The sequence below is a fragment of the Scyliorhinus torazame genome, chromosome 2, assembly GCF_047496885.1.
Source record: "Scyliorhinus torazame isolate Kashiwa2021f chromosome 2, sScyTor2.1, whole genome shotgun sequence".
Classification (NCBI taxonomy): Eukaryota; Metazoa; Chordata; class Chondrichthyes; order Carcharhiniformes; family Scyliorhinidae; genus Scyliorhinus; species Scyliorhinus torazame.
This window is the reverse complement of record NC_092708.1, coordinates 325614170-325636636: the sequence shown is the minus strand read 5'-3', so window position 1 is coordinate 325636636 and position 22467 is coordinate 325614170. Positions and strand designations below refer to the sequence as shown.

At 46.2% G+C, this 22467-nt stretch overlaps 1 protein-coding gene across 1 annotated transcript in view; it reads right to left on the bottom strand.

Annotated features, from left to right (window-relative positions):
- Positions 1-22467, bottom strand: part of txndc16 (thioredoxin domain containing 16) — a 241426-nt gene that overhangs the window by 91783 nt on the left and 127176 nt on the right. Inside the window, exon 14 of the mRNA XM_072489743.1 lies at positions 4013-4181. Within this exon, the coding sequence (XP_072345844.1) occupies positions 4013-4181 (169 nt within the window). The remainder of the gene's footprint in view (positions 1-4012; positions 4182-22467) is intronic.

Below are 22467 nucleotides of genomic sequence, written 5' to 3'. Positions count from 1 at the left end.
ATTTCAAGAGATGGGATATGGTAGCATTGTCAATGGCAGGGAGGGTGCAGGCGGTTAAGATGGTGGTCCTCCCGAGATTCCTTTTTGTGTTTCAGTGTCTCCCGGTGGTGATCACGAAGGCTTTTTTCAAAAGGATAGAAAAGAGTATCATGGGTTTTGTTTGGGCCGGGAAGACTCCGAGAGTGAGGAAGGGATTCTTACAGCGTAGTAGGGATAGGGGGGGGCTGGCACTACCGAGCCTAAGTGAGTATTATTGGGCCGCTAATATTTCAATGGTGAGTAAGTGGATGGGAGAGGAGGAAGGAGCGGCATGGAAGAGATTAGAGAGGGCGTCCTGTAGGGGGACCAGCCTGCAGGCTATGGTAACAGCCCCATTGCCGTTCTCACCAAGGAACTATACCACGAGTCCGGTGGTGGTAGCTACACTGAAGATTTGGGGACAGTGGAGACGACATAGGGGAAAGACCGGAGCACTGGGGGGGTCCCCGATAAGAAACAACCATAGGTTTGCCCCGGGGGGAATGGATGGGGGATATGGAATGTGGCAAAGAGCAGGTATAACGCAATTGAGAGATCTATTTGTGGATGGGAAGTTTGCGAGTCTGGGAGCGCTGACCGAGAAATATGGGTTGCCCCAAGGGAATGCATTCAGGTACATGCAATTGAGGGCTTTTGCAAGGCAACAGGTGAGGGAATTCCCGCAGCTCCCGACACAAGAGGTGCAGGACAGAGTCATCTCAAAGAAATGGGTGGGGGACGGTAAGGTGTCGGATATATATAGGGAAATGAGAGACGAAGGGGAGACTATGATGGACGAACTAAAAGGGAAATGGGAAGAAGAGCTAGGGGAGGAGATTGAGGAGGGGATGTGGGCAGATGCCCTAAACAGGGTAAACTCGTCGTCCTCGTGCGCCAGGCTAAGCCTGATTCAGTTTAAGGTATTACACAGGGCACATATGACTGGAACACGGCTCAGTAAATTTTTTGGGGTGGAGGATAGGTGTGCGAGGTGCTCGAGAAGCCCAGCGAATCATACCCATATGTTTTGGTCATGCCCGGCACTACAGGGGTTTTGGATGGGGGTGACAAAGGTGCTTTCGAAAGTAGTAGGAGTCCGGGTCGAACCAAGCTGGGGGTTGGCTATATTTGGGGTTGCACAAGAGCCGGGAGTGCAGGAGGCGAAAGAGGCCGATGTTTTGGCCTTTGCGTCCCTAGTAGCCCGGCGCAGAATACTGCTAATGTGGAAAGAAGCCAAGCCCCCGGGGGTGGAGACCTGGATAAATGATATGGCGGGGTTCATAAAGTTAGAGCGGATTAAGTTCGTCCTAAGGGGGTCGGCTCAAGGGTTTACTAGGCGGTGGCAACCGTTCGTCGAATATCTTGCGGAAAGATAGATGGGGGAGAACAAAGAAGGCAGCAGCAGCGGCCCAGGACTTGGGGGGGGGGGGGGGGGGGGGAGGGGGGTGGCCTGAGACAAGGCAGTTGCCAATTAGGGCTAGTTTTTATTTTTTGTTATTTAATATTTATTTATTTGTTGTTGTTTTTGTTTAAATTTAAAAAGGTCATTATTATCTGTATTGTTACAATGTTGTGTAAAGGATGCACAATGTACTGTGTTGGTTGACCAAAAATTTTCAATAAAATATTATTTAAAAAAAAAAGATCTCTCATTTGTGGCACAGAGACAACAATTTCAAGCTTATCTCTCTGTTACCCAACATTCAGCAAGAACATAATTCCTTCAGGTTTGGGTTGTTAGCACTGCCAGTGAATCAGGCAGATCTGTGCCAATTTCCTAAAAGCTGTCATCCACCCATGCACTCGGCCAATCCACCATCCTCTCATTTTTTGACCCAGTCCAGGAAATTAAAGGCTAGCTACTCGGGGGCAAGAGTCATCCTTGTTACACTTGATGCAAGGGACCTTTACAAGAGATCTCTTCAGCCTATGATACTTTTGGTTCATATTTTATCACCCACTAAATAGGGATATCGGGGCGGCACAGCGGTTAGCACTGTTGCCTCACAGCACCAGGGAGCCGGGTTCAATTCCAGCCTCGGATGACTCTGTGGAGTTTGCACTTTCGCCCAGTGTCTGTGTAGGTTGCCTCCGAGTGCTCCGGTTTCCTCCCACAGTCCAAAGATGTACCAGCAAAGCAGCACGAAGTAACCACAGTTAAATAAACAAAAGACATTCAAGTCCGTATAACTTGAGTGAGTTTGAAAGCACTGATTTAAATTTGGCCATACTAAATTGCCCCAAAGATGGGATTACTGGGGGGGCGTGTACCTAGGTAGGGTGCTCTTTCCCAGGATTGGTGCAGATTTGATGGGCTGAATGACCTCCTTTCTGCCCTGTGGGGATTCTGTGAAAATATAACAAGAGCAATGGGAATACAAGAGCCATTGTACACATGCCATTGTTCCGATTTAAGAATGATGTTTGTTGCCTGGGGAGGTCTGTGGGGTTTTTTTTGCCATAAAGCCCACGACCAATCTCCTGAATTGTGGTTGTTGGCTGCATTCTGTGTTTTGATGCTTCGGGTCATGGGAAGAAGCACAAGAGCTTGCACAGCAAAAATACTTGCCATTCAGATAAGGAAGATCCCACATCGGTGGGAACAGAGCAGCAGTGGGGGGAACAACAGCACCAGATTGCAGCCGGAGCGATTCGGCAGCAGCTGATTAACAATTCAGATGAGGACCTCACGAATGCCATGCCTAATTGTCCAACCCCATATCCAATGAACAAAAAGGATAGCGAAAGAATCAGAGTGATCGATGAAAAATTAAATATGGTGAATTAGAGTCAAATTAAATCCAGAAAGAAAGATAACGAGTGGAGAGAAAGAGACTGGATTAAGAATGAGAGGGAAAAAAGACTGAAAGAAAAAGTAAGAAATAGATTAAAAAGAACAAGCAGAAGAAGAGGGCATTCAAATCCAAGTGTGTATGGGAATTATTCTATTGGTGAGTGAAAAGTGGGACAGTCATATGAAATGTACAAGCATTCTGATGCACAGTACCCCAAAATTAGTTTTTGAAATAAATCTAGCTTGCATTTCCGAGCTTTAAAATTGCTTTGCACCATGAAAGCTATTGCCTTCCAATACTTACAGGAATGTGGATGACAAGACAAGTGCAAAAACGCAGGCAAAACAAAATAAAGACATTTCAAAAAACCTCTGGCTACAATCCATTATCTGCTGGAATAAGACTCCACAGGTTCAATTATTCCCTCTCTGGGCCTCTAATGTAAAGAACAAAGGACCGAGGCACCCACAGTCAAGAGATAGTAAATGCAAGTTTAACCTCAGAGAATAGCTGGAGCTGACCGGCATGCTCCAGAGGATTGTGGCACACGTATAGGTGGTTTCTACTGAAATGTTTTAAGAAAATTTAAGAAAATTATTGGGGTAAGAAATAAACCCAAGTGCATACCATTTGTAGTTAGATGGTATTGCGTTAACTTAAGTCATCCTTGCTTTATTTTATTTGTTCTATTTGCAATAAATGTTGTGTTTTGTTTAAAAAAAACTGAAATCTTGTGACATAGTTTTATTGGGCAAAAATGAGGAATTCGGATTTCTCAACGGTCCCGAAACAAATTGTAGCAGTATGCTCAATAAGCAAGGATAAGAATACCATGTAGTTCACTTACCTGTTGGCTTTGCCTCCATGACAACCTTGTTTAAGCTCACAATATAAAGGATAGGATGTGAAGAACAAAATAAATCAAATCAAAATGAACAAAGTGTTAGTTCTTTATCACTGTATAAGTATTTTAGTGTAAGTGGTCTAGTGATCATGGTAATGGACTAGCAAACCAGAGTTTGAAGTTACAAATCACAACATGACAAATTGAATAATGAATTTAAAATTTGGATAATTTTCAGACTTGTGTCTTTTAGTAACACGAGGACAATACTATCCTGCCTTATTAGAGTCACCCACCAACCACAAGAGCACGTAAAAGACAGTATGACAATAGAAGCCTTGTATAATTTACTCACAGCATAATGAACTTCAATAGACTTTGTGTTCCAAGCATCCCAGAATAGAATATAGGATTCTCTCCTTGAATATAAATCTTCACAGCAGGAAAATGTGTAGCATTTTCTTTCATGCAAACATCTGGCCAGTCTCCACAGTTAACCCGAGTCAGTGCAAGGTCCTTCATATCTGTGTTGCAAATTAGAAGCATTTTATTGCATTCAATTTAAAAGAATGAATTTCAGTGAGGCAGAATTTAAAAGGATATCCCAACATAAATGCACATCCAGACTCCAAAGTTTCTGCTCTGAAAGCAAATATAGGTTAGGAACTCAGCAGCTTTGCATAATAATAATAATAATAGCTTATTGGCACAAGTAAACTTCAATGAAGTTACTGTGAAAAGCCCCTAGTCGCCACAGTCCATCGCCTGTTCGGGGAGGCCGGTACGGGAATTGAACCCGCGTTACTGGCATTGTTCTGCATTACAAGCCTGTGCAGCCCACTGAGCTAAACCATATTGTAGTAAACATTTCCCAAAAAATAAAGATGACCATGACTACAATTTTGAATTATATACAATGTGCCCAGTCAACACAGCAGTATTTACATTTAATATCTGCTAATAAAGTGCATATAGAGGCTCCAATATGGCCAATGTATTGACAATGCGATAAATGTTTAAATATCAATTTGTAATGGTAAAAGTTTTGGAGCGGCCCAATGTCAACTTTTTTAAATTTAGAGTACCCAATTAATTTTTTTCAATTAAGGGGCAATTTAGCATGGCCAATCCACCTAGCCTGCACATCTTTGGGTTGTGGGGGCAAAACCCACGCAAACACGGGGAGAATGTGCAAACTCCACACGGGCAGTGACCCAGAGCCGGGATCGAACCGTAATGGTAAAAGTTAATAATGGGAAGCAAAGTTTTGTGGACATGGAGTGCAAATTATGACCTCAGAATGATTTGAGCCCATGTTAGCAGTCTGTGGGATTGCTTCGCAGGCAGAAATTCCAGAGAGAATATCGCGTTTCCTGATTCTCACTGGAGAGATCGCATTCCCAATTTTCCACACCCCTCACTGGTGAAGTCATGATGTCCACACCCACAAATCTTCAGTTCTGATCTTTAAATATGGTGCCCCGATCTCTGTGGTGCCGGTGCTGGCTCTTTCAGGCCCTCCCCGCCAGAGTGACTGCGTAAGCCATGCCCACCCAAAGAGGCCCAATATCTAGAGAGAAAACCGGGGCGGGATTCTCCGACCCCGGGCTGGGTCAGACAATCGCCGGGGGGGGGGGGGTTCTCCGATTCTCCGGTCACCGTGGCTTCCCCCCCCCAGGCGATTCTCCGCGCGCATTGGGCCGAGTGGCCGCCGAGATAGGATAGGCCGGGTCCCGCCGGCGCCGTTCGCGCGTGGTCCTACCCGGCGGGACCTCGGCGTACATCCTGTGGGGGGGGGGGGGGTGCGGCCTGGTTTCTTTTTTGGGAGGGGGGGGATCCAACCCCGAGGGGGGTCCTCCACCGTGGCCTGGCCCATGATCGGGGCCTACCGATCGGCAGGCCGGCTTCTCCTGGTGGGGGCCTATGTTCCTCTGAGCCAGGCCCTGTAGTTCTCCGCCATGTTGTGTCGGGGCCGGCGTGGAGAATGCAACTAGCGCTCATGTGCGAGTTCATGCTGGTCATAGCGTACATGCAGGAATTCGTGCCGGCCGTAGCGCGCATGCGCAGACCCGCGGCACCGGTTCTGACGCCGGTATCGGCAGCTGGAGCTGCGTGAGTTGCTCCAGTGCCGTGCTGGCTCCATGAGGCGCAGGATCTCTGCTCCTAGGGGCCTGTTGACGCCGTCGTAAAACAATCCGGCGTATACGACGGCGTCAACACTTAGCCTCAGGAGCAGAGAATTCCGTCCCCGCTCTGTGTAGCTGGAGAGCGACACACTGGTTTTCAGCCCATGCCTGTTATTTGAAAAAATGTTAAGATTCCACCCATAATATTTTAAAGAAAAAAATATACTGTAGGTTCACAGTGAAATGCCAGAACTATTGACAAATAAATAATTGGTTGGAGGGTAGGAATTTTTCTGCACTTTAGGCTGAAGAGCTGGGAGATGTAAAACTTGAGTTACTGCTGCATCATCACTGATGAGAGGGTGTGGTTACTGTGTGGCTAGTTTCTGTTCTAAATTTGGAATGATAGAGAAAGGTGCAACAAAAGTATGAGACAAATATATGAATTGTAAGTAATGTTTTTAGACAAGCGTGCATCGCACTGTAGGAATTCTATGGTTATATATAGCAAATTGATAAATCTAGACAGAACCTGTTATTTACAAACTAACATTTTAATTTGGGGTCTTTCAACAATCGGTGTTTGTGGATTTATGTAATGTTTTTCCACAAGTTTTATTTTCAGCAGATCCAGAAAGTCAATTTACCATAGTGAAAGAATAATTGGATAAATCATATTTTAAAAGAATTCAGGGATCCCGTCTTTATGAATATATCTTGTTAGCTTCAGAAAATATGCGCTCCTCTCTCAAATTCAGCTAAGCCTCAGTTCAAACTCTCGGTCACTCATTAACGTATATCTATAGCCCAAACAAGAGTGCAGTTCACACACATTTCCTGAATTTACATCACTTCTCGATGGGCTGTAGCTTTATTCCAACAATGTTCAGCATAACAGGATCCAAGGTCCTGGGCTGGATTCTCCGGCCCGCCCCATTTCTGTCTCACCCCGCCGGCGGGATGCTCCGTTACGCTGGCTGGTCAATGGGGTTTCCCATTGTGGGGCAGCCCCACGCTGTTGGGAAAACCCCGTGCTGCCGGCAAAACTGAGCATCCCACCGGCGGAGAATCCAGTCCCCTATTTATGTATCTGTGGCATTTTTGTAAATTCAGTCACGGGATGGGAGTATCACTTACTTTTAAACAAATGTTTCCAATCAAGGGGTAATTTAGCGTGGCCAATCCACCAAACCTGCACACCTTTTTGGATTGTGGGGGTGAGACCCACATAGACATGGGAGAATGTGCAAACTCCACAAAGAGAGTGACCCGGGATCGAAACTGGGTCCTCAGTGCAGTGATGTGAGCATCATTTACAAGACCAACATTTATTGCCCACCCCTAATTGCCCTCAAGAAGGTGGTGGTGAGCAACTTTCATAAATTGCTGCCGTCCTTATCGTGAAGGTACTCATATGTTTCTTTTCTGTATGGAGAGGCAAGATTTTGCCCCAGCAATGATGAAGTAATGGTGATTTATTTCCAAATCAGGATGGTGTGCAAATTGGAGGGAACTTAGGTGGCATTCCCATGCAGCTACTGCTCTTGTTCTTCTAGGTGATAAGCGTGCTGTTGAAAAAGTCTTGTTAAGTTGCTGCAGTGCATCATGTAGACGGTACATAGCGCAGCCATCGTGCTCAAATGGTGGAGGAAGCAAAGTTTAAGTTGGTGGTTGAGGTGTTGATCAAGCTGGTTGCTTTCTCCTGGATTTTGTCCAGCTTCAAGCTCCTTGTTAGAAATGCATTCATAGAGGCCAATGAAGAGTATTCCATCACACTCTGACTTGTACCTTGTGGATGATGGAAAAGCTTTTGGGAGTCAGGAAGTCACCACAGCAGAGTACCCAGCCCCAGGTCTGTTTGTATAGCCACACTATTTAGGTGGTTGATCCAGTTAAGTTTTTGATGAATGGTAACCCTCAGGAAATTGATGGTAGAAGATTTGATGATGACAATGTCACTGAATGTCATGGGGAGGTGGTGGACTCTCTCTTGATTGAGATAGTCATTGTGAGGCACTTATGTGGCACAAATGTTATTTGTCACTGATCAGCTCAAGCCTAAAATTGCCCCGGCCTTGATGAACATAGGCACAGATGGCTTCAATATTTGAGCAGTTGTGAATGGAACTGAACACTTCAATCTTCAGTGAACATGCCCACTTCTGGAGGGACCATTGATGAAGCAATTGAAGGATGTTCGACCTGGATGCTACTTTCAGGAACTTCTGTAGCAATGATCTTATGTTAGGCACAGCTCCAGTCAGTGCACAGTTTTCCCACAGACTTTGTGTCAGTCAAGTGGAAGAAGGGTCGCGGAGCTAAGGGTCACGATGTTCCCGTCATGGTCTTAAACAGCTTTGCAATGGATGGATTTTATATTCTTAGCATCAGGTTATCTGACCCTCCTGCGCTTCATTTCTGATAGAGCAAGCATTGCTTCTACCAGCATTTGCCTGGCAGGTAATAAAGCAATTCCCGCATTCACGCCATTTTAAAACAAAACTTTGAATCTGCACTTTTCTCCTGAAAGCACTATGTAAGTTTAACCCAAGACAATTCTGGAGTATTACGATGTAAGACGGATCCAACAACAGACACCACACCTCCACAGCTCATCTGGCGTTTATAATAATTCCCACATAAAGCACATTATGAATTTTAAGCAATTTGTAATGTTAAGTGGTGGCTATATTTAGGGAAATGAGCCAGAAATCTGTTCAAGTCACTGACTTTTCAACAAGTAACTGCCTGTTTAATTGACAATTCCTCCAATAGGAACAGGGGGAAATGTAAAGGGAATAATGCCGGCCATATGCTCTCCACCGAATTAAATTTTCATATCCCTGGACATTAGGCAAGGTGGAAGAACGCACAATGTTTTGTAAAATGCTGTCATTTGGTAAAATGGAAACGGAACAAGACAGATAACACAGTCTGCGGCTTTATGAGTCTTGACAAGAGTTTTGGGGAATAGAAACAAATGTCAATGAAGTGTGAACGTTGACTGCTTAGAGACAGTCAAGGCATCTTTCCCATCTTTCAGACTCTGAAACATTTATTCTGAACCGATTGGAGAAATTGACTGAAGTTAGTAACTGACTGGACATTAGTTACTGTACATCAGGAAATAAAGCGTAAAGTTGGCTTCAGGACAATCTGGAAACAGAAATGCCAATAAACGGCTGGAATCTCGAAGGCTGGTGGATAAGTTATTCATGGTAACATGGATGTTTGTTGAATGGAGGAGACCAGACTGTTCTCATGTACCCACCATAAATTTCCCATGCTTTATTATGGGTTTTGTAGCGTTTACTGTCACTGCAGCTCAATCGGGTAGCGCAATTGGCTGTTAGCGTGTGGTTTGGTCACACTCAAGAACGGTGCAATTTTGCTATTTCCTCACTTTAATACCACGCGATTTATCCTTCAGTTGCGTTCCGATAAATGTTGAATTTTGCACCTTTGTTGTTGACTCGTGAGTTCCTATCACGTAGATTGATAATATTTATGATAAGTAAAGGATATCGACATTGCCCCAATTAAAAAATGCCATGATTGATACTGGCACTGAAAAATTAAATCAAAACTATTTCTACAGCCGCAGTCCAAATGGAGCGGCAGCATTGGGTCCCTGCTGAAATTCACAATGCAGATTAATTTTAAGCACATTGGCGAAAATGTCAGTTTCTCAATACCTGTTGACATTTGATTCAATGGCAGCCCGTGCCTGCACATGGTTACAGTTCCAACACATTGGCGATTTCCAACATCTGGCCACGAGGAAATTAAAAGCCGACCAGTGTGATGTCTGTTGTGGGTTTTTTCGAGAACCAGTCGCTTAAATGTTTCATAGTGTTGAAATGTACTTTTAAAAATTCAGTGGAATGCGTGATTCTCTCTCCCCCTCCCCCCACCCGCTCCCAAAAGCCTGCTTTAATCTGACAAAAATAGAGAGGTATTGTAAACAACTTAGGCAGGATTCCAGCCAGCGAGGGGCAATCCCTACCGATTGTCAATGATTCCGTCCCGACTGCTGTTGTTACCTCTGTTACAGCCTGTATAAAACCCAACAGAACGAAGAATGAAAGTATTACACGAAGCTGCAGAGCAAACTCGGACATCTGTGATCATAGATCAATCATTTCTGAGAAATGTGAGCAGTGCCGGATGTACCGTCATTTACCACGAGACGAGAATGGTGAAACAATCGAGGCTTTATTGCACAAGATGTTGTGCCTCCTGTAGCTGGAACCAGAATGGGAGCAGCGCAGGAGAGCAGACACTTTTATACGCCACCTGCTGGGAGGAGCCAGCAGGCGGTGATTTACTGTGGTACCTGTAATACAGTGGCAGTACCGTAATACATGTAATGTGTTACCAGTGGTGTTTACCACATTCATCCCCTGTTTAAAAAAAGGTCTGGCGGGTGTGAAGAAAAACATTACAGTTTTAGTCTGTCGGGGGCCTTGACCCTCCGCTGTGATTACCGCAGTCCTGGTGGTGATGTGGGCGCTGATGTTGTCACCTGCAACTCCGGGAGCGTGTTGTCCTCTCCTTCGACACCCAGTAGTGGATCCAATGAGGGGACGGATTCTGCTGGGGTGGGGGCTGCGGTGAGGTTCGCTGGTGGGAGGGTGGGTGGCGCAGGTGAATGAGGCAACCGGGGGGGGGGGGGGGTGGGAAGGAGCGGTATCAGGTCGGGGGTGGGGACCCAGCAGGTGCCAGGTCCGGAGGGAGACTGTGCCCTGTCGCCCGTCGGGGTGTGCCACGTAGGCGTACTGTGGGTTTGCATGGAGGAGGTGGACTTTCTCAACCAAGGGGTCCAATTTATGGCTCTGCACATGCTTCCGGAGGAGGATGGGTCCAGGAAATGTCAGCCTTGTTGGGAGCGAGACCCCGGAGGTGGACTTACTCGGGAAGGCAAACACACGTTCGTCAGGGGTCTCATTAGTAGCGGTGCACAGGAGCGACCGGAGAGAGTGGAGCGCGTCGGGGAGGACCTCCTGCCAGCAGGAGACCGAGAGATTTCTAGACCGAAGGGCCAGCAGGACGGCCTTCCAGACCGTCCCGTTCTCCCTCTCCACCTGCCCATTTCCCGGGGGTTGTAGCTGGTCGTCCTGCTCGAGGCGATGCCCTTGTGAGCAGGAACTGATGCAGCTCATCACTCATGAAGGAGGATCCACGATCGCTGTGGGGAAACCGAACAGGGTGCATCTTGTGCAATAAATTGATGCACCGTCAATTACCACATAAGACCATAAGACCATAAGACATAGGAGCGGAAGGCCATTCGGCCCATCGAGTCCACTCCACCATTCAATCATGGCTGATTTCAACTCCATTTACCCGCTCTCTCTCCATATCCCTTAATTCCTCGAGAAATCAAGAATTTATCAACTTCTGTCTTAAAGACACTCAACGTCCTGGCCTCCACCGCCCTCTGTGGCAATGAATTTCACAGACCCACCACTCTCTGGCTGAAGAAATTTCTCCTCATCTCTGTTCTAAAGTGACTCCCTTTTATTCTAAGGCTGTGCCCCGGGTCCTAATCTCCCCTGCTAATGGAAACAACTTCCCTACATCCACCCTATCTAAGCCATTCATTATCTTGTAAGTTTCTATTAGATCTCCCCTCAACCTCCTAAACTCCAATGAATATAATCCCAGGATCCTCAGACGTTCATCGTATGTTAGGCCTACCATTCCTGGGATCATCCGTGTGAATCTCCGCTGGACCCGCTCCAGTGCCAGTATGTCCTTCCTGAGGTGTGGGGCCCAAAATTGCTCACAGTATTCTAAATGGGGCCTAACTAATGCTTTATAAAGCTTCAGAAGTCCATCCCTGCTTTTATATTCCAAGCCTCTTGAGATGAATGACAACATTGCATTTGCTTTCTTAATTACGGACTCAACCTGCAAGTTTACCTTTAGAGAATCCTGGACTAGGACTCCCAAGTCCCTTTGCACTTCAGCATTATGAATTTTGTCACCGTTTAGAAAATAGTCCATGCCTCTATTCTTTTTTCCAAAGTGCAAGACCTCGCACTTGCCCACGTTGAATTTCATCAGCCATTTCTTGGACCACTCTCCTAAACTGTCTAAATCTTTCTGCAGCCTCCCCACCTCCTCCATACTACCTGCCCCTCCACCTATCTTTGTATCATCGGCAAACTTAGCCAGAATGCCCCCAGTCCCGTCATCTAGATCGTTAATATATAAAGAGAACAGCTGTGGCCCCAACACTGAACCCTGCGGGACACCACTCGTCACTGGTTGCCATTCCGAAAAATAACCTTTTATCCCAACTCTCTGCCTTCTGCCTGACAGCCAATCGTCAATCCATGTTAGTACCTTGCCTCGAATACCATGGGCCATTATTTTACTCAGCAGTCTCCCGCGAGGCACCTTATCAAAGGCCTTTTGGAAGTCAAGATAGATAACATCCATTGGCTCTCCTTGGTCTAACCTATTTGTTATCTCTTCAAAGAACTCTAACAGGTTTGTCAGGCACGACCTCCCCTTACTAAATCCATGCTGACTTGTCCTAATCTGACCCTGCATTTCCAAGAATTTAGAAATCTCATCCTTAACAATGGATTCTAGAATCCTGCCAACAACCGAGGTTAGGCTAATTGGCCTATAATTTTCCATCTTTTTCCTTGTTCCCTTCTTGAACAGGGGGGTTACAACAGCGATTTTCCAATCCTCTGGGACTTTCCCTGACTCCAGTGACTTTTGAAAGATCATAACTAACGCCTCCACTATTTCTTCAGCTATCTCCTTTAGAACTCTAGGATGTAGTCCACCTGGGCCCGGAGATTTATCAATTTTTAGACCTCTTAGTTTCTCTAGCACTTTCTCCTTTGTGATGGCTACCATATTCAACTCTGCCCTCTGACTCTCCGGAATTGTTGGGATATTACTCATGTCTTCTACTGTGAAGACTGACGCAAAGTACTTATTTAGTTCCTCAGCTATTTCCTTGTCTCCCATCACAAAATTACCAGCGTCATTTTGGAGCGGCCCAATGTCAACTTTTGCCTCCCGTTTGTTTTTAATGTATTTAAAGAAACTTTTACTATCATTCCTAATGTTACTGGCTAACCTACCTTCATATTTGATCCTCTCTTTCCTTATTTCTCTCTTTGTTATCCTCTGTTTGTTTTTGTAGCCTTCCCAATCTGCTGACTTCCCACTACTCTTTGCCACATTATAGGCTTTCTCTTTTGCTTTGATGCATTCCCTAACTTCCTTTGTCACCACTAGACGAGAATGGTGAAACAATTGAGGCTTTATTGCACAAGATGTTGTGCCTCCTGCAGCTCGAACCAGAATGGGAGCAGCGCAGGAGAGCATACACTTTTATATGTCGCTTGCTGGGAGGAGCCAGCAGGCTGGGATTACTGTGGTACCTGTAATACAGTGGCAGTACTGTAATACATGTAATGTGTTACAATTGGTGTTTACCACAGTTATTGTATCACTCCCAAGTTCCAAATGCTTTCTGCTAGCTGTACGTCTCTCTGGCCAAGCATCAAAACATGTTCCATTTCATTATGTTTACAATCGGAAATTAAAGGCAAGAGTGGAATAAATATAAGACCAAAACAAAGTTTAAGATTAGTTGGCAGGAGTTGGCTCAATGGCAGCAGCAGATAGTGAAAGATGTAGGTGGCACGAAGCTGAAATCCAATGGAGGATTGTGGTCAGGAAATGAGACAAAGCTGGGTAGGCAAGCTACAAGACCTGGGGCGTCATTCTCCGATCCCCCAGCGGGTCGGAGAATGGCCGTTGGCCGCCGTGAATCCCGCCCCCGCCCCCGCCGAAGTCTCCGGGCGGGGGCGGGAATCGGGCCGCGCCGGTTGGCGAGACCCCCCGCTCAATTCTCCGGCCCGGATGGGCCGAAGTCCCGCCCAGAAATTGCCTGTCCCGCCGGCGTAAATCAAAGCTGGTATTTACCGGCGGGACCAGGCGGCGTGGGCGGGCTCCGGGGTCCTGGGGGGAGCGCGGGGCGATCTGACCCCGGGGGGTGCCCCCACGGTGGCCTGGCCCGCGATCGGGACCCACCGATCCGCGGGCGGGCCTGAGCCATGGGGGCACTCTTTCCCTTCTGCCTCCGCCACGGCCTCCACCATGGTGGAGGCGGAAGAGGCTCTCCCCACTGCGCATGCGCGGGAAACTGTCGGCGGCCGCTGACGCTCCCGCGCATGCGCCGCATTTCCGCGCCAGCTGGCGGGGCAACAAACGCCATTTCCGCCAGCTGGCGGTGTGGAAATCCCTCCGCCGCCGGCCTAGCCCCTCAATGTTGGGGCTCGGCCCCCAAAGATGCGGAGCATTCCGCACCTTTGGGCCGGCGCGATGCCCATCTGATTGGCGCCGTTTTTGGCGCCAGTCGGCGGACATCGCGCCGTTGGGGGAGAATTTCGCCCCTGAAGCCTGATTGGAACCAAGCAGGCTTACTTGTCACATTCGCGTTTTTCTAAATTTATTTTAAAAAAGGCTTCTCTGTCACATTAAAGGTAAGTGAACAGGCGTAGGTTCCGAAGTTCAGCCAGTTGACAAAAGTGGGTCCCGGGAAAAAAAGTTTGATAAACACTGCGCTAAGCCATTCTTTATGTCACATGTCGTCAATCAAATTGTCTGATAACTGAATTCTGTGAAGGTGGAGGCCTCAACAGGGGGCCAAGTTGGATCTTCCACTCAGCACCTCTGGCTAAAGATGGCTGCAAACCCTCCAACTCTTGTTTTACACTTGGGTATGGGGCTGCTCATCATTGAGAATAGGGATATTCATGGAGCCTGCTCCTATTTGCTTTTTAATTGCCCACTACCATTCATGACTGGGTGTCAGAAGACTGAGGAGCTTTGATCTGACCTGTTGGTTGTGTGATGCTTAACTCTTACCTAGAAAAAGTGTTGCCATTCTTTAGCATGCATATGGTCCTGCGTTGTAGTTTCCACAAGGATAGCACTTCATGTTTAGATGTGCCTATTTAGCTACTCCTCAGATGTTCATTTACATCCCATTAAACCAGGGTTGGCCTTCTGGCTTGGTATTATTGGAATTGGAAGGGATATGGCAACCATGAGCTTGTATACTGTGGTGGTATACAATTCGGCTGCTACTGATACCCCGCAGCACCTCATAGATGCAATTTTCTGATGTGAGAGGTGTTCTGAATATACCACAGAGGCAGTGCCACACAATATGTAAGAGGGTGTCCTCAGCATGATGATGGGGCTTGGTCTTTGTATGGACTGTGCAGTGGTCACTCCTACCCAATTCTATCAAGGACAAATGCATCCAGAAAAGCTGACAGTGAAAATGAGGTCAAGTAGATTTTTCCTTCATGTTGGTGTTCTCACCACCCGCTTCCCGAGACCTAAAATGCACTTTCCGTATCCTTGGATGCATCTTAATGAAACTGAAACTGAAAATCGCTTATTGTCACAAGTAGGCTTCAAATGAAGTTACTGTGAAAAGCCCCTAGTCGCCACATTCCGGCGCCTGTTCGGGGAGGCTGGTACGGGTAGCAGCAGCAGAAATGGCAGCAGAATAGTTTGCTTTACAAATTGAAAAACTTCTAGAAACTAATTTTACTGAAGATTATTTGCCTCAACTGAATGAATGATGGGTTTAAACTTTAATTTTAATGCAATGAACGAATCTATTTGAAGAAGGAATAGGTTTACGTTTTCCTTAGGCCCGAACTGCTTGCATTGATTTTTCACTTGCTTTATCTTCTAGCACTCGCGAAGGTGGTTCAGCAATCTCATCTGTGAGAAGATTGATACAAATTTCTGCGCTACTACCCGCCAAATTACCAGGAAATTCCATCAAATTACGTCAAACAGCACAAAGAATCAATTCGGGGACAAAGACCAAACAAAACAATTTCCTACATCCTACCAACACTTAACAGCAAATTTACCAGAAAGGTACATATAAAAATGCTGATCTTAGCTACATTCTGAGTGACTCATCCCAAAAACACGTTTCCAAAGAACAGTTACTTAAGACAGTAAGACGAAAATTTAAATAGCTCTAAAATTGAAATGAAGACCAATAAGCAACCAGGAGGCATAGATTTAAGTTAAGGGGCAGGATATTTAGAGGGGATTTGAATAAAAACATTTTCACCCAGAGGGTAGTGGGAATCTGGGACTCATAGCCTGAAAGGGTGATTGAGGTGGGAACCCTCACAACATATGAGAAGCATTTAGACGAGCATTTGTAACGTCATAGCATACAAGGTTATGGACCAAGTGCTGGAAAATGGGATTAGAATAGATAGGTGCTTGATGGCCAGCTCAGACACCATGGGCCAAAGGGCAGGCCTCTTTCTGTGCTGGCAAACTCTATGACTCTAAACATTTTCCATTACAAAGATTTTTGGGATATGCACAAAATGAGAACTGTGGTTCCAATTGTTTTTGCCAAGTGTCAGCAATTCTTACCATATCTTGAAATACACTGTGGGAACAAAAACATTTTAAGAAGAGTCAGCACTTTCAAGCTAACAGAAAAGTAATCGGGACCAACTTGCAGATGCATGAAAAAAGTTGTTGCTTAATCAGGAAAATTAATCAGGACAGGTGGAAACATGTCAATGGCATAATTCCTCTATTTGCAAAACAATTATCTATTTCTGCTATTGGCAAAGAGTGAATCAGGAGAAATAGATAAATTGCAAAGTCAATCCAGAACAAGCGTCAGATTGAGAGCAAGTTAATGCTCAGTTATTTGTTTGCTATACTGGAAATTGTTCTCAATCTGACACTTGTTCTGGGTTTACTCTATTAGATCAGTGTGTTGCAAACTTTTTTCCCGGGTCCCCCTTTTACCAACCGGCCGACTTTCGGGACCCACACCCGCCAACCTTTGCAACAAACGCCACATTTGCTTATCTTAAATGCGAAAGGGGAGCCTGCCTGGTCCTCATGATCTCACTTGAATCAGGTTTGAAGGAGGAGAGGGTAGGCCGCGTTTCAGGTGCAAACTTCAGCCAGTTCCTTTGTGCTGCCTTCATCTTGATGAAAATGAAAAATCCAACCTTGCGCATGTAGTTCCTCATGAAGGACAAAACCATACCTCAAGAAATCATCTTTTATACTGCTTTATTCTCGAGTTAAGTTTCTTCTTTGTAGGTTGTTAACCAGAGGTCCTGGAGCAGTATGCAGAGCGAACATTAGCACTGCTCGGTCCTGCCCTGGACTCTCCTTAGCAGCTCTATCGAGCAGATTCTGTTGTGAGATCCTGTCCAATAGGTACACTGCATATTTGAGTCTCTGGCCATCTCTTACTTTTAAGAAAACCATTCATCTTCAGTTCTTCACACAGTTCACTTGCCTTGCTTGCCAGCAGCTGGAAAATGCAAGTAACACTGCTCCGTGATTTTGCGCCCAAGGCACTTTGCTGCTGCTTCTGGTGGGAACACTCTTATCATTTGCATTTCAAGTTTGGTCACAGCCAGTATTCTCAACTTAAAAGCAGAAGGTTCCACCACCCTCCCGACATCCACCCCCGACCCACTCGCGGGTCGCGACCCTGACTTCGAAAACCCCGGAATTAGAAGAAGGTTGGTCTGTATGTTGATTACACCTCCCACCTTGATTCTGTAAGCTTGAATATTCTTGCCTAAAAAAATCTATCAATCACAGATTTGACATTTTATACTGATCTGGTGTCAACAGTTTTTTGTGACAATAGTTCCAACTTTCCATAATTCTCTGTGTGAATAATACGTTGTGCTATTACTCCCGAATGACCTAGCTAATTTTAAGTGCGAAACTTATGTCATGTCAATCTGGATTTCATCACCAAAGGAAATGGTTTCTATCTACCAGATTAACTCCTTGATTAAATTGCAATATAATATACAATATTAACTCAATTAGATTGCCCCTTAATCTTCTATATTTAAGGGAATATAAACTGAGATTATGCAACCTGTCCTCACATAATCTAACCCTTTTAGCTCTGTTATCATTTTGAATTGTGCTGCACCCTTCCAAGACCAATATCTCTTTCCTGAGATACATTATTCTAACTGGGCTCTGACCAAAACTCTATGCAAGGTTAACATAACTTCCTCCCTTTTGTATTCTCAGCCCTCTTGAGATATTACAGCAGTTGAATAATTAAATGCCAAATTACTCCATTTGACAAATTTATGGGTCAAATCTTCCAGTGTCCAGGTTGTCAGAGATTGGAGAAATCACACATGGAGACCCTGTGCAGTAATTGGCATGCTACCAAGTCCAACAAACAGCAAGCATGGAATTTATTTCATAGAATTTACAGTGCAGAAGGAGGCCATTCAGCCCATCGAGTCAGCACCGGCTCTTGGAAAGAGCACCCTACCCAAGATCCACACCTCCACCCTATCCCCATAACACAGTTACCCCACCCAACACAAAGGGCAATTTTGGACACTAAGGGCAATTTAGAATGGCCAATCCACCTAACCTGCACATCTTTGAACTGTGATAGGAAACCGGAGCACCCGGAGGAAACCCACGCAGACACGGGGAGGATGTGTAGACTCCGCACAGACAGTGACCCAAGCCGGAATCGAACCTGGGATCTGGGAGCTGTGAAGCAATTGTGCTATCCACAATGCTACCGTGCTGACCATGAATTGTTTTTTTGGTACGTTGTTTGGCGTAGGAATGTTGCTCAAAACATTGGAAGTACTGCTTGCACTTTGTTAAATAGTACTGTAGGATGTATTACATCCAGCTGAAAAGGTAGTCAGGATCACAAGGAGGGAGAAAATGGGAGATGTGGGAGAGTGGGATTCATTTTGAGGTTAAAGGGTGGGGGGACAGGAGCAAAGAATGGAGAGACAGAGATGGAGATGCAGGAATGAAGAATGAGTAGAGCAGAGAAGAGGTAGGGAAGAGGAACAGAGTGGAAAGAAGTGGTGGGGAATAAAATTGCAGCGAGATCAAGGGGTGGGGGGCAGGGAAGGAGCAGGAGGGAAGGTTCTGGTCACAGTTGTATCCCAGTGGGAAAAGAGGAAGTGGCCTTAATTGCTCCTCTGTGGACATGTTTGCTGGCTGGGATTTATGACTTAGCAGGGAGCGGGTCAAGAGGGGAGTTTTGGGTGAAACTAGGGAAGCGAGAGGCAATAGAAGGTGAAGAGAGGGGCAAGGAGGAAGGATTGTAGAGAGAGGAGTGGGAAAAGAAGAGCGATGCTAGTGTGGATGCCCGTGTGTGTATTTGTGGCGGGCGGCGGCAGGGTGGTTATGGTATGGCAGGGTTTTTAAAACTCAAGGTCGTGACTTATGGTTGAGTAGCAGGTGGGTGTCGGGCGGGTCGCGGAGCAGTCAGCTTTTAAGTTGAGAATGGTTTTTTTAATGTGGCAGATTTTTAAAATATTTTTTCTTCTTTCTTTATCTCTGCCTCTTAATCTCAGATTAGTTTCACTCCCTTTATTTCACTTTCTGCACATTATTTTACATTGAATTAAATATTTTAACCTTGGCATCCCTATAGGGCTTAAGTGGTGATAATTGGTATCTCGCCACACTACGGCGTGATCCCGATTTTGCCTACAGGAGCAGGCCAGTTGCATCCCAAACTGTTTGGCGCCTGGTGCTGTTCTCGTTTTTGGCCTCTCCCGCTATTCACTGGCCTCGTTTCGCTTGGAGTAAGGGCATACCGAGGCCAGATAATCGCACCCATTAATTCAACCCTCAGAGATATTCTGACACACATTTGCTTGTAACAGTAATTGAAAATGTGGTGAAAATAACAGCAAAGGCATAATCATTAGGTTCCTATCAGGAGACTCCAGAGAGTAAATCAAATTCTAATTTCCACCCACCAGTCCCTGACTTGCCATTCCTGTGAGGAATTAATTACTTTAGCGTGTCACTTGGCATGGCTGCAATTTCATTAATCAGAGTAGACTACAGACAAAAGATCTCCTTCATCAAAAGAAATCTAATGGTTGGAAGATTTGGAGAACGCAGTATTATACATTTCTAGTCTTACAGATTCCTTCACTATATTAGTCAAGGACTAAACCGCAGAAATATGGATTATTAGGTGGAAAGGTAAATGTTCAAGTAGCATGTTGACAGGACTTCTATTTAATTAGTTTTTGAATTATCTGACTCTAGTTGATGAGCAAGATGCAGCAGATAGATACATTTAGGAGTACAAATACCTGCTGCAAATGTGTGGGAGTGTCTGGAATGAAAGGTACTTTTCACCTTTCTTCTTTTGAGGCATAAATGAATTTTTAAATACAATGTGGGGACTTTGCAGGGGTGCAGATCATGGGGGTCAAGTCACGGGGCGGTCCAGTTCCCGGACGGGTCGCGGTCTTTACAATAGTTACACTGAAGTTAGAAGTACTTTCATTTCCTTTATTTCCTCTAACCCTTTCCGAGTAGGGGCTGGTTTAGCACAGTGGGCGAAGACAGCTGGCTTGCAATGCAGAACACGACCAGCAGCACGGGTTCAATTCCCATTCCAGCCTCCTCGAACAGGTGCCGGAATGTGGCGACTAGGGGCTTTTCACAGTAACTTCATTGAAGCCTACTTGTGACAATAAGCGATTATTAACGCAGAGGGTAGTGGGTGCCTGGAACTCGCTACCGGAGGAAGTAGTGGAAGCAGGGACGATAGGGACATTTAAGGGGCATCTTGACAAATATATGAATAGGATGGGAATAGAAGGATACGGACCCAGGAAGTGTTGAAGATTGTAGTTTAGTCGGGCAGCATGGTCGGCACGGGCTTGGAGGGCCGAAGGGCCTGTTCCTGTGCTGTACATTTCTTTGTTCTTTGTTCTTTGTAATTGTGGACTGAATCTTACCAAAAATTGGCAAAATGCCAGGCTCACACAGAAAACTGGCATGGAACTCTCCAGTTCCACAGACCAGTTTTCTCACGGAATCTTAAGTCTCTTTGCCAAAAAGAAAACTGAGTGGGCCTGATTTACGCCGTCACTCAGGGGGGGGGCCTCAGAGCTGGGAGCCGCTCCAAACAGATTGGAGTGCCATCATTAAAAGGCATCCCAACCAGCGCTGTAGCTGAATGGCCCCCACCACACATCACAGAGGTCTCGGGGGCTCTCTCTCCACTCCTCTCACCCCCTCTCTATATTCATTGCTGGTATACCCCTTCTTCGCCCCCCCCCCCCCCACCCTGCAAGTTCATTGTCTCGGACAAAATCCATCGCCCCTTCAGGCATCCCGACGTACAGCTCCCAACCCTTATAAGTCACCCACAGGCGCGCCGGGTGCAACATGTCAAACTTCACCCCTTCATAAAGAGGGCCGCCTGTACTTTGTTGAAGCTCACTTTCCACTTAGCCAACTCCGCACCCAGGTCCTGGTATACCTGCTGTCCGTTACCCTGCCAGGTACAGCGCCTCGTCTGCCTGGCCCACCCCAGGATCCGTTCCTTGTCCAAGAACTGGTGCAGGGGCACCATAATGGCCCTCGACGGCTCGTTCCCCTGCGGCTTCATCAACAGCGCCCTGCGCGCCCGGTCCACTTCCAAGGGCCGTACAAATGCCCCCTCTCCCAGCAGCTTCTTGAACATTCGGGCAACATACACGCCGGCGTCCGCTCCCTCGCTGCCCTCTAGAAGTCCCACCAAACTCAGATTTTGTCTGCGAGGCCGATTCTCCAGGTCCTCCACTTTCTCCTGCAGCCGCCTCTGTTGCTCAAGCATCATCCCCATCTCCGCTGCCATCGAGGCAAGCTGAACCTCGTCCTCCCCCACCGTCTCCTCCACCTTCTGGATCGCCTGGCCCTGGACCTCCAGCCTCGTCTTCATGCAGTCGATCCCTGCCTTTATGGGTCCACCACCCTAACCAGGCCCTCTAAATTCTCCTGCCTCTGCTGGGTGAACTTCTCGTTAAGAAAGCCCACCGGCTGCTCTGTCGACCACTGAGAGGTTAGGGCCGATCCCTGACCTCCACCATCTTCTCATGTGTCACAGGCATCCCTCCAGCTATCACCAACTGTTCCCTTCTTTTTCGGCCATTTCTGGTCCACGAATCCATCCACCAGTGGGATGCTCTCTCCTACCACCCCTCCTGCAAATTTTTTAATCAAAAAATCCATCCATTAGCCGGGAGAAAAGTCCGCAAATTCCACCATGAGCGGGAGCCATCAAATATGCGACCACTCACACATGGCCGCCACAGGAAGTCCAACGGTAGCAAGACTTCTTTATTCTCTTACTCCAATCCTGTTCCAATAAAGGCCAAGATACAATTTGCTTCTAATTGCTTGCTGCACCTGCATTCTAACTTTCTACATTCCTCGTACGAGCAAACCCAAGTCTCTTTGAACATCAACACTTACGTTCCACACCTTACGAAAAATAAATTTTGGTTTCTATTCTTGCGACCAAAGTGAATAACATCACACATCCCTATGTTGTATTCCATCTGCCATCTTGCCCAGATTTTGTAATAGTGGTTGTTATAACCTGCCTACTTACCATTGGCTGGGGACTAATGACTATCTCACAATCCTGTGGGAGTATGAGCTTCCCCAATGAGGGGGGCGGAGAAACCACTAGTAAACTCCTAGTATAAATAAAGCTGGCCAGTTCAGGAACCAACAGGAAGGAGTATGTAGCAAGGGAAGTTACTGCTACTGTTATGTATATATGTTATAGTAAATAAATGTTATTACTTTGTATCCTTAAAAC